The sequence below is a fragment of the Tetrao urogallus genome (assembly GCF_951394365.1).
Source record: "Tetrao urogallus genome assembly, chromosome: 3".
Classification (NCBI taxonomy): Eukaryota; Metazoa; Chordata; class Aves; order Galliformes; family Phasianidae; genus Tetrao; species Tetrao urogallus.
The window spans coordinates 38,710,139-38,722,693 of NC_136815.1; the positions used below are offsets into that span (position 1 = coordinate 38,710,139).

Here is a 12,555-nt window from a genome sequence, read left to right on the forward strand (position 1 = left end):
ATTGCTATAAATTAAGTACTAATCTTAAAAGTTTACAGTCTTGTGGGGCCACTTTACGAGCTGTCTAGGTGCCACATGCATCCCATGAGCTGCACTTTGGACAAGTCTCATCCAGAACATTTATTCTAAGGTAATTTGAGAATTAAGGTGTTCTTGAAATGTTTTCAGGAGAGTTTATTTTGAGCGTTCCACTAAAAGAGTTTTTGTCATACCAGAAACATGAATGCAAATGGAAGTTTCACAGAATTAAATTTCTGCTCTGAATTAGAGGTGATTCTTATTCAGCTGGCCTCAGGACAGTTGTTGCAGCCAAGTTACAAGGAAAACATCCTCTTGCACAAGTTTCCTCCTTGCTTTTCACAACAGATGCATTAAAAGCTTCTGTGTCACCTTGATGCTGCCCTTAGTCTAACAGCTGTCAGCTTAAGCAGGTGTAACTGACTGTAATCTACCAGAGAAGAAAAGCTCTTTGCACTCCTGTGTAAGTGCACAGATTTCTTGCACCCAAACGAGGAAATGAGAGTGAACACAGACCTCAGTTTTAACTCTAGATATTTCAACCATATGCAACACTTCTTCCACTCAGCCCTGTTCCTTTATACGTGCAGTGAAACAGCAGGAATAGCCATTTGCTTTGTAGCTGTCAGAGTCTCCTGTTCTGTAGAACAAGCTGTACAGCCAGATTTCTGTTGCACATGCCTTGGTCTCTGACCCTTGCCTACCTTACGAATGAGGGCAGTCGCAGTTAATTTTTTGAAACAACAGTGACTACTTGGCAGATGCCTAAATATGAAGCATGGTTAATACAACAGCATGACTAAAAGGACTTTAACAGAGCCATGTTTGCTTTCAAAATCTCTTTCACTCAGCACTCTCTATTCTAATACTTCTACCTTATTTCTGCTTATTCCTTCTCTCTTATCTTTTGTTTCTTTTCACTGGCCCTTCTAGACAACTGTTTTTGGGAAACATTTTTTGTATTTCGCTCTTTCCCTTTCTCTCTAATAGATACCAACATCTTTAAAGAGCAGCCACTCCTTCCCTCAGCTAAGTACTGTCTCAGCAGGCAAAGAGGAGGAGGAGTCTTCTCTAAAATGCTTTGAGATTGCCCTGTTAAAATATATATATAAATAGAGCTACAGACATTTTAACAGGGCTTTGAGCAATCATGTCTTTCATTCCCTTATGGCCTATTGTGCTGCTGGCTTTTTATTATTATTCAGGGCATTTCAAAAATAAAAAATAAATAAATCCAAATGTTTTATGTGAAGACACCAAGAGTTTGTTTGGGTTGAAAATAAATTAATAACTGCAGTTCTAGCAGTTGGAGCTGTGAGCAGATGCACAGTTGCCTGGCAGAGACCACCTATAGGAGGCACATCAGGAGGCCAGAATAGGCTCCAGTGAAGGAACGCAACAAAAGCATGAGTAGACTTGGTTCCGGTTAAATACTTCCACATGAGCCTGGCTGCTGGAGTGGTTTACCCAGCTTCTATCTGTCTCAAATTCACTTCACTACTCCCATGTCTTTCTGGCATCACCCCCAACTGTAACTCATGGCAATTTCAGGGAAAATGAGGAAGCATGGGATTTTTTTAATCCTTCTTTTTTATTTATTTATTTATTTATTTATTTATTTATTTAAACTAGCTGTGGGAGCACGTGATTGACTGATATCCAACATTGTTCCTGAAAGTATTATACACCTATCTAGAAGGCTTTTGCATACTCTGCCAGAAGTGGGTTTTTTTCTTTGTGTGTGTGCAGTTATATTTATTATTATTACTATTTTAGGTGCTGACTGTATGTTATAAATAGCCAGCAAAAGTACTCTATCTCTTTCTCTGTACTTCCATTTTTGTTTGCCAGCTCAGCCTGTCATCCACAGAGAATTCTGCAGCATACTGGCAATTCTAGTGAGAGCTCCTCTGTATGCATACTTGAAAACAACTTGCTTGGTCTGTTTTCCCTACTGACACTGCTGGGGAGAGAGAGAAGTGTTTTTACCATTAGGTTCACGTCTTACCTCCCATGTGATCTGCATTTATTGAATTAACATCAAATCTTAAACTTTCCATCTCCTTCTCCATGAAACTAGGTGTATGATAATTTTTGAAAAGCTTACATATACACCTTTGTTTTGTTGTGTTAAAGAAATAATATGTGGCAGGAGGCAATTATGAGGAACCTCTGAGAATCCAAGCTTGACTTTGCTGTTTTAGTTTAGAGATTTAAATAAACCAATCTGATACTCCTTGTGAAATTAAGTGGAGCCAATGACAGTCAGGATATCAAAGGAGAGGTATCTCAAATCAGACTCCAAAGAAATCGCAGTGCTATTTGGAGCCCTTTAGTGACTGCCACTGTAAGTGTGGGACGTGGAACATCAGGTTGCACATGACAAAAAGAGCTAACCTCAGATGCATCAAAGCTCCAGTGGAACATCATGCAGAAAACTAAACTGCAGTCAGCAGTTTAAAAAAAAAAAAAAGAGCTTAATTTCCACTTTTTTTTTTTTTAATTTAGTTGTTTTACTGATTTGAATCAGAAAACAAGAGTATCTATTTCTCTTGTAATAGTGAGGATGAATTTGATCTGAACAGAGTTCTAAACTGTTAGACTCCTTTTAACAAATAATTTGCTAGATTTCCCTTTAAAAACAATGTGTGCCTTTTAAAGTTGAGTTACAAGATCAGTAACGCAGAAGAGAAAATTGATCAGATATTTAAATGCAGGAGGCCTAATGTTCTGTCGGCCTTGCTCTCATATACATTCTTCTACATGTTGGCTCTGACCAATTCAAAAATAGGTACTAGAGCTCAAGAAAGGACTAAGAGGAACATCTGACTGAGCTGAAGCACATTCTTGAACCAGGCCTGGCAAGGAATATCACAATGAATTATTCCTGGAAACCAATGACAGGGCATTGAGAGAGGATGGCAACCAGAGAGGAGCACAAAAACATTTGAAAGTTGAACATTTTCTCTTTTGTGTTTGTGCACGTTGGATTTGGAATCCAATGCCATGGAAGTGTAAAAAAATTTCAACAACATCATGGAGAGCTGAGCCATAAGCATATTGAAGTGGAATAACGACTACACAGCAGGTCCTAATACTGTTGTCATGTTTGTAGAAGCTATGTAGAGACATTGTCACTGCCAACTTTCTGCTGGTTCTGCTTTGCCATTGATTTCCTGTTTGAGCAGGACAGGTTTCTCTGTGCTTCATTCCTAGTCCGTAAAACAGGGATTAAAAGCTTTCTGATTTTAGGTGATGCTCTGAAAATAACCACCCAAACCATACTGCAGTATTTATGTAGAAAGGGTATATGTTCCTGAAATACAGATAAATAAGTGGAATAGTGACTGGGAAAGAGAGAGAATACATATATACTATAGTACAATATATTACAAATTTTAGTCAGATGAAAAGATGAAAAGAGCTTAAAATGTAAACTTGGAGAAAAGGTTGAAAAAAAAAAAAAACAAAAACGGCTCAGAGGACAACTTATGTTTTTAAAGTTCACATGGAAAAAAGGAAGCAAAAGTAGCAATTGTAATATGTTCAGCAGTTGTGGAGAAATGAAGGTTCACTTGATCTGTACAAGTTTACTTGTGGAATGTGGTACTACTTGACAAAGCACAAATGTATACTGTGACCAAAGATTGGGTATGTGTTGAACAGAGAGAAACATTCACATATGTTTAAAAAATCCGAAGAAATAGTTAGAGAATTCTACTTGCAATAACAGTTGTCATTCACATTTTAAAAGCATTATTTTCAAGTACTGATAAAAAAAAAGTTTGGTAATTTGCAATTTTTTTTGTATTTCTGGAAAACTTCTGCATCTGATAAAAGTTATACTTTCATCATCAACTAAAGTTCACGAATCATTCAGTTGTTAAAGTGTATGAGCAATTGAATATTCTTTAAGACTTATGTGTAATGATCCTTTATTACTGCTATAAAGATTTTGGAGAAAATGTATCACAAATATGTAAAACTATATAAAGTTATTTCACTTTAGTTCCCATAGCCTGATGGGATGAGGTTAAAAATACATATTTATACTGCAGAATCAAACCTCACAAAAGGAAATGCAGACTACTATTTATTTTACAACATAACGTCACTGGCAGTCATATTGTCCTTTCACAAACATACACGGCAGGTGTTTTATAATCTCTGGTTTTTAAACCCTTTGAAAGCATAAGAAAAAAAATTTACTAGGAAGTTGTAAAAACATATATATATATAAAACCAACCCAAATATTGCAATGGCTGCCTTCCAGATAAGAAAGATGGATGATTTGGATTGGGTGCTACAAAGAGGATTCCGATGCTGATTGGACTATTCAAGAAGGAAATTATAAAAAACAATGAGAACAATTTTTCATCTTTTCACATCTGGGAAATAGTTGTTGCATGTCATTTATTGTAAGTATAAAGAAAAGCCCTGGATTGGTTTGTGTGAGTGGAGATCAGAGGATGTTACTGGAAGCACTGGGTCTTCATTCCTTTCTTCTCTTTCTATAGAAAATTAAAAAAAAAAAAAAAAAAAAAAGATAATTCTGCTGTTTGTCAAAGTATAACTTTGCAGCTAGCAGTATCTAGAGAACAGAGGGGTTTAAAATAATAAAATGAGTTGGAAGGGATTTATGATTTTAAGAACACTTGAAATTAGCAAACTGGAATGCAAAATGTTTTTTAGAACTGACTTAAGAATTAATTTGCATAGTGAGGCAGAATATTGGATCAGAATCCTTGAGTTTTGTTAATACTAAACATGTGAAATTTGGATATAGCTTTTGTGAATAAGTCCTGTTTCTTTAATGAAGGAAAGCGGAGATTTGCAACAGGTGTCTTGAATTTTGCTAGATGTGAAGTTGTAAAGGGTTTGGAAGACTTTAAGTTAGTTGCTGTTGCTTAACCTGTCTCCAGGGACCCAAATCTATGCACTAAGGTAATTCAAGATACTCTTTTCAGATTATTCTTTGAGGAAAAGATCATGAAAGACCTAGAGCAAATACATTTAGCAGAGAAAGCGAGACAAGAAAAGGTGGTTTAGAGACGATAAAGTAAATGCAGTGCAATATAAAGACAGAGAAAAAGTAGCACCCTTCTTCTTCTCTGCACACACATAAGTTGTTTACAAAAGTGCCTTGTAGTGACTGCTGGTGGTGTCACTCTGTCCCATGCCCCAGAGCTATCACCGGGCCTCATGGGAGATGTGACTGCAGCATCGGACATGGGACTGTTTGTTCACTCACTTTCTGTGAAGAGAGTTTTGAACTGTGTTTTGAATAGACAGCATTTTCTTTGTGTGGTTGGTAAATAACACAGAGCAAAGTTAGTCAGCAAGTTGCATAGCTTCTGCATTCTGATTCTTTGGAGCCCTTTTGTACCAAGCTTGACAGGATGTTTTTAACAGAATGTGACCTCACTGGGATATCAGAGGTAAGGAAAAAAGTCATTGGGGCTGTTTTGGAATATTTTGCTTAGAACTGACTGAAAATGCTGCTTTAAAATGACTTTTGGAAAGAAGAAGATTTCACTGTTGTCTGGACAATGATTTTTTTTTCAGTGAAAATCAGAGTCTTTGTAAGGTATAGTAAGTTCTCTTTTTTATTTCATACTTGTGGATAAAGACACTTATTTGAAAGTCTCAGCACTATTATATACTTTCTCTAATGTATCAAGCAAAAGTGATAGAACATCACGTTTTCTTTCTAAAACAGAATACAATAAGTAGATCGAGTCCGGTTCTTCATCCAAGTCCTCAAAGCAGCAGCACAAGAACTGGGGTGGTGGCAAACCCAGTGAGACCAGCAGACAGTGGCCCTCTGGACCCCTGCACAGACTCACCTGGTAAAGGTAAGGCAAAATTGATATCTGTGCATTTTCTGGCTAAGACCACACATGTTTTCATCACAGATGTGTGACCGTGGTTGGTAGTTTCACTCCTGCTGCAGGCAGGGGGTCAGTGGCTGTGCGGTGCCCCCCACTCCTCCCTCTGCTGGCTGGAGTGTGGTGGGCAGGAGGGAGAGGGCACTGCTGTCGGATGCATTTTGGGTTTTCTTCAGCCCGTTCCTTTTGGACCCTTCACAGGGATGGAAGCATTAGAGTGTAGCAGCTTATGGTTAGAAGGGGATTTGAAATGGAGTGTTTGAGTTGTTCTAGAAGATTTTTTTTAAAAAACATGTGGTTTAAGATGTTTGTATGTATACATGAGATAAAAGTATTGTTGGTTCAGGCTCAACAATCTGAGTGGTTTGCTTATATTCAGGATCTAAAGGGGTTTCATGAAAAATGAAAGAAAAGTGCATTATTACACAAAATAGCCTTATGAATAACAGGTATCTCGCTGTTCTGAAATTGAATTAACAGTACGTGATGTGTTTTATTATGTGCACCAACTGAACAACAAAGCTTCATTGTTTTTGCAGAGAACAATCGTGGTGTTTTTTTCTTTTTCCAAACAGTGCAGGTGACTTAAAAAAAAAAGTGGAAAAAAAATAAAAGGGGTGATCACTGGTAGAGTAGTGGAAGGAAATGGAGTTTTCAGAGTGTATGAAGCTGTTATTCATACCTGAACTTGAAAAACTTACTTTTAGATTTCTTTGTTATTCAATTTGGAAAGTTTTGCAACATGAGTCCAGCTGACAAACTGCTTTCTGGTAAACAATCATGGAAAGGTTTACTAATTAAATCATAACTAGCTTGAACTGCATTTTACTCTGAAGCACATAAGAAATGAGAGAATTTTTGTTATAAGAGGTTAGAAAATGAATTGTTCAGACTTCACCAAGTACTGTAAAAGACAATACAACATGTTGCTACTCCTAGTGAAGCAGGTACTGTCTTTGTTTTGACAAAGCATTTGCAGTGACACTTTTATGTCAAACTTGCTACTGTACTTTGATCCACTGGTGTGTAGTAGATAAGCTGCCAATGCTGTCCTAATTAAAGCAAATATTTCCTCTGAAGAGGCTTCTAGAAACAAGCATATTATCCGTATATAATCATGAGGGAGATTGAAGGTGATAAATGTATTGTTACAACTTTGTTATTTGTGTTGCAGTAATACTTCCAGCCTACTCATGGGACAGATGCTGGACACTGTACAATTAGAAACAGATTTTATATGCTGAACAGCAAATGATATAGACATGGGACAGTAAATAAAACCAACATGATGAATTATTCAAATTGCAACCAAGGTGTTAACATGGAATTTTCTTTTTTTGATATCTTTCTTTGACAGTACATGTTAGTAGTGTTAGGTGATGTTTTTTTTTTTAGTATCTCATCTCCTACAGGTAAACTGCCACAAATACTTGGAAGCTTGTTCTCTTTTAGTCTTTCTGTCAGGAAGATGTTGTGGGGAATGAGGAAATTTAGTAGAAATTTAGTTTCTCCCTGAATTCGAGTGTGGTCATACAAAAGTTGAATAGGAGTAGGCTGATCAGTATTTCTGAAAATATGTAAACCAGTAGAGGTCAGTACAGAGTGCTGAAATGGAAGTACAAAGTCATGTAAAAAAAGGCTTGTGTATTTGTACTTACAATTTTAAGTTTTCATTTAAAATAGGGTAAAGGCTTACTGTGGTTTACAGTTGCCGTCTTTGAAGAGATGCATTAAAAATACGTCAGATAAGGTGGTAATTACAAACTGCTTAAACAGGCTTCTTTAAGCAGTAATGTTCATGTTGCAGCATGTAGTATCTTGTGCAGAGTTGCTTATTTTGCCTAATCGTTATAAAAGCAAATGTGTAATATTTATTATATATGTGACAAATGCATCCAGTGGACGGTTATGTAGCAAATTAGGAGAAAGGGTAACTTCTAGGGATCAAGTTTTCAGTTACTTGAATTTAAAACAGGATTTTTTTTTTCTTTATTTAGGTAACAAACTTGGCTAATTAAAATCAAGTCTTGCTTTTCAAGTCCTTATCTTCCCCTGTGTGTGTGTGTACATACACACACACACACACACACGCAGACAGACTGTGTAATAAATTGAATTATCTTTTGTTTCACTTTTAAAGCCGTTGTTTGCTCGTGGTTTCCTTTTGTGATATAGAGCAAGGAAAAGAATCAGCGCGTACAGTCTGTGCATGAAAAGATCCTTCAACATGTATTAGCTGCAAAAGCTCATCTTTGAAAAGCTTCTGTTCAGTATGCTTTCTGTGGATCTAAAAAGAACAACCTGTATGTTCCTATTATGTTTCCTTGCATTTTAACTTTTATTTAACCTTGAAAACTCACTTGCTTTTAAATTGTAATAGTTGAATATTCAAGAAGTCCTAAGAACTTTATCACTAGATAAAGATACTATAATCTATTTTGATTTCAATATTGACTTATGTCTGCTGTCTATAAGCTTAGGGAAAATTATCCCAATAACTTTAGAAAGAAGATCATGGAAATGGTGAACATTTTTGAAAATCCTCTTCTCTTGTTCTGTTTGTCTTCCATGCTCTTCTTTAAATTGATAACAGAGGCATTAAAAGGTATCCAGCATATCTGAAAACCTTGTTTTCTTTTTCTGTGCTTTTTCTTGCACTTCATGGTGACAGGTATAAGACAGAGATCGAGCAACACTTTCTTATAGGCTGCTCTGTTGTGTGAACTCAGTTTGGAGTGCTTAAAGAATGGATTATTGCAGGGAAGAGATTCCCTGCTAATTTTAACAGTTGTCAGCAGTACAAACCAAGGTTGGAAGGTACTGGAGATGTCATAAACAATTCTTACATATCCGATCACGCTTTTGTCCTTATAACATGACATACAGGTTTCTCAATCCTGTTGAATTTCTCATGAGATTTATACATCTCCCTTTATAGTATAGTAGTAGTATAGTGTAATATAAAATCATGGCTTTGGCAAAGTTAAAGAAAGTCTTCATGAATCAACAATGAGGCCAAGAGATCTACAAGCTTATTTCTTTTTTCTTGAAACAAGGGAAACTTAGAAATAGCCTTGCCTATTTTCTAACACAGGAATTCTATCTAACAGGAAGCATATGAGTGATGAGTTATTAAATGACAATTTCCACTTAGATCCTACAAGTACTACTGAAGGCTTGGATGCAATTCAGTAGAATTTTTCTGAATTTAAAGGAGAGCAGAGAAACAAGAGAAACTACTGACTGAATGCAAAAGTCGAAAGCTCCTTCTTTCTTCGGATAAATTTATGATGTGAATAACATTTTGGTACACAGTCATTTTCCTGTACACTTTTTCACATCTGCTGGATGTAAGAGGTGTGTGAAACTGTATCTTGCTGAGGCACAGCAGAAGTGCTTGTTTGCTGTAGTTGATATTTTCAACAGTTGTGGAAGGAAGCTTTCCCCATCACTTTTCTTGAAAAACGGTAGAAAGGTTGAGACTAAATGGTCTGGTTTTAGCCAGTCAGTGTTGAAGTCCAAATGTCCAAGTATTTGTATTGCTTCAATTAAGTTTGTTTACGTGTTAAATTTTATGAACATCTGGTCTGCCTTTTTCTGTAACATATGGGATATAAACCTCCCCCAAATCAGGAACAAAAATAATGCTGCTGGAAACATGTACTTCAGTCAAGTATAATGTTATGTTAGAAGTTTGCCACTCTTATCTAAATCCATACAAATTATAGAAGATAACAGCAGAGCTAGCTGTGATTAAGAAACAGAAGGCCTATCTTAGTCATTGTAGTCCTCAGTCTCTTAATAGATAAACATTTAGTATTGTCTTGATTGTGGTATTACTCTCATCCATTTGTACAGGCATGATACCATTATATTCTTATTTTGTCCCTCTTTTCTGATGTCTTTTTTTTACTTATTTAAAATTCTTCTTTGTATGAGAGCTGTGCAATTATTCTACTTCTACATAGCTAAGTTTTATTATTAGCATTCATTACCAAGTAATAATTTCTCAATCTTCTTTTGTGTGTATGTTTTTACATTACCTAGTATGAAGTAAACTGCCACTGAACTGTAAAGCTGTGTGTTCTGTTTAAGCACATATTAAAAAATTGTGGGCTTGTGTCCAGATGGGAACAGCACTAATTCAGTCTGTGGTGATCAGTAATTGAGATAGCTACACTAGTGAAAAATCTCTGCTTATAAACAAGAAAACTGTGACATTTGCACCAGAAATTGAGTTAATTAAGGTTCCTTACCTGTAATTACATTATCAATCTGCAGGCTGCAAAATAACCTAAAATAAATTAGAGCCAATAAATTCAAATAACAAACATACTCAAATAAATTTGAAGTTTAACATTCCACAGGGAGAAAAAGAAGATATATTATTCACCAATATCAGGAATAAAGGAACAATCTGAAGGGGTGCTATAATTCTGGAAAATGTATTCTATATTACAAGAAAATGTCAGTATAATAATTTCATTTTTGATGGCTCAACCATTTTAGTAATACATATAGGTAGAGGAAATTTTGTTTTGAAGCTACTTAAGTAAAAAATTCTGTTTATTCCCTTCCACATTAGTCCTGGCAGTATAGATGATTTTTTTTTTTTCACTTTGTCCTGCATGTCTATTGTGAATCTCTTATCTGTTCTTTTCACTGTGTAGCTCAAGTCAATATTAGTTTTTTGTTTTTCCTTTACTTGCTTTCTTTTGCATCAAGAGTCAGATTTAGACTCCAGACCCTTCTTAAATTCCTTACCTTTTATTGGAATCAATAGGACGGTAAACCCAAGAATTACTGTCTTAGATATCCCAGTACCAGAAAAACAACTTATTGGTGATATGAGGCTGCAGACCTCTCACCTTTATCATGTCAATATTAAAATTGAGGCTAAAGTGGATTTGAGGCTTTCTAGAAACTCTAAAAATGATTTCCTTTTCATAGACAATTTCTCATTTGTTTCTCTCACGACTTTGTATCTCTAAGAGTAATCATAAGTGTAATAAGTGTGCTTTCAGTTTTTCTAGTACATGGTCGTTATTTGGCTACAAGCGAAGTTATTTCTAAAGACCTTTATATTTTTAATGTCTCCTCTGAAAGAGGATCTTAGGATTTGTCCTTACTATAGAATAACTCTTTTATAACAGAATTTTAATATGCCAGAGGAACTCACACAGATTATAGATATGTTTGCTCAATATGCAGCCAGCAGCATTTAAGAACAGGCTTTGCAATATTTAATAAGTACATAGTTTTACATTTTCCTTTTGTACTTTAAGGACAAACCCCAGTTTCACTTATATCCATAAGCTTTTCCCTATACTGTAAAAATGCAGGGGTTTTTTGTTGATCCAGAAAAAAATACGTGTTTTTGTAGACTTTTAATATGCATATTTATATATACTGATTTTTTAATCAAAATACTTATGATTGGTATGAGAGCGCATACATACATGAATGCATATGGAAAATACTATGAAATTTATTCAGGACAATTTTTCTTGCCAGCTCACTAATATTTTTTTGTGGTATTAACAAGTTCAAATTGACATTCACTTTTTTTGAGAAATTAAGATATTTAAATTTTAAAAAAATCTTTAAATTTGAATGGAATATAGATAAAGATCTTAAAAAAAAAAAAAAAAAAAAAAAAAGTGCTAGCTGCTTTAAATGGCATAAAGCAGAGCCACATGTCACTTCCCTGAACCTGATTCATAGAAATATTGCATTTATTTCCCATGAAAATAACTCTATTAATAGTGTTCCTATAGAAGTGTTAATCACATGACCGTGTGTCAAAAATATTCCACTTTGCTTACAGATTTACACTACTTCAAAGAAAATATGAGTAAAGATTTTCTGGTGTCTTATTGCTGGTGGTAAAGATGACCACAGAAAATGTGAATACGTAGAAGTAGCATGTGATGAAATAGAATAGCAGGTCTTTGATATCAATCTACAGACAATGTTTTCAGTGGTTTGTATTCATAGAATCATATAATCGCCGAGATTGGAAGAGACCTCCAAGATTATTTGGTCCGACTGTCCACCCACTGCCAGTATTTCTCCACTAAATTCTGTCCCGTCTCAACATCTAAAGATTTCTTGAATGCCTCTGGAGACAGAGACTTAGCCTTGGGCAGCCTATTCCAGTACCTGACCACCCCTTCAAAGAAGAAATTTCTTTTTAACATCCTAACACACAACCTGAATCTCCCCTAGTGCGACTTGAAGCCATTCCCTCTAGTTCTACATTGACAAGATGATGCACTCTGGGTTTATAGCCTTCAGTTCAGCAAGATCATGTTTGGATTGCAGCTGTGGGAAGAATCATTTTGCAGGGTCATATTTTCTTCATAGACAGGCAATATTTAGTAGGCAGAGTACAACAAGTTTATAATCTTTCTGGAAACATCATTTGGTCTTGGGGTGGTCCTCAGATCTGAGCACATCAGACTTCCTAATATCTTACTGAACAGAGAGTAAATCTGGCATTTCTTTGCAATTTAGGAGAAAGGTAGCAAAAATCTTAATACTCTGAGTCAGAGAATATCAGAAATAAAATCTTTGTATACTATGTAAAAACGGCCTGATGTAGAGAAGAGGTATAGGATCAGTTCTGTTATATCCTTTCTATTTTTA

The 12,555-nt window shown here is 35.6% G+C and overlaps 1 protein-coding gene across 1 annotated transcript in view; it reads left to right on the forward strand.

The window, feature by feature from the left end:
• Nucleotides 1-5,418: 5,418 nt before the first annotated feature.
• ST18 (ST18 C2H2C-type zinc finger transcription factor) overlaps nt 5,419-12,555 on the forward strand; it is a gene marked incomplete at both ends in the record, with an annotated part of 171,501 nt that continues 164,364 nt past the window's right edge. Inside the window, 2 exons of the mRNA XM_079533679.1 lie at nt 5,419-5,457; nt 5,739-5,874. Coding sequence (XP_079389805.1) covers nt 5,419-5,457; nt 5,739-5,874 — 175 coding nt within the window. The remainder of the gene's footprint in view (nt 5,458-5,738; nt 5,875-12,555) is intronic.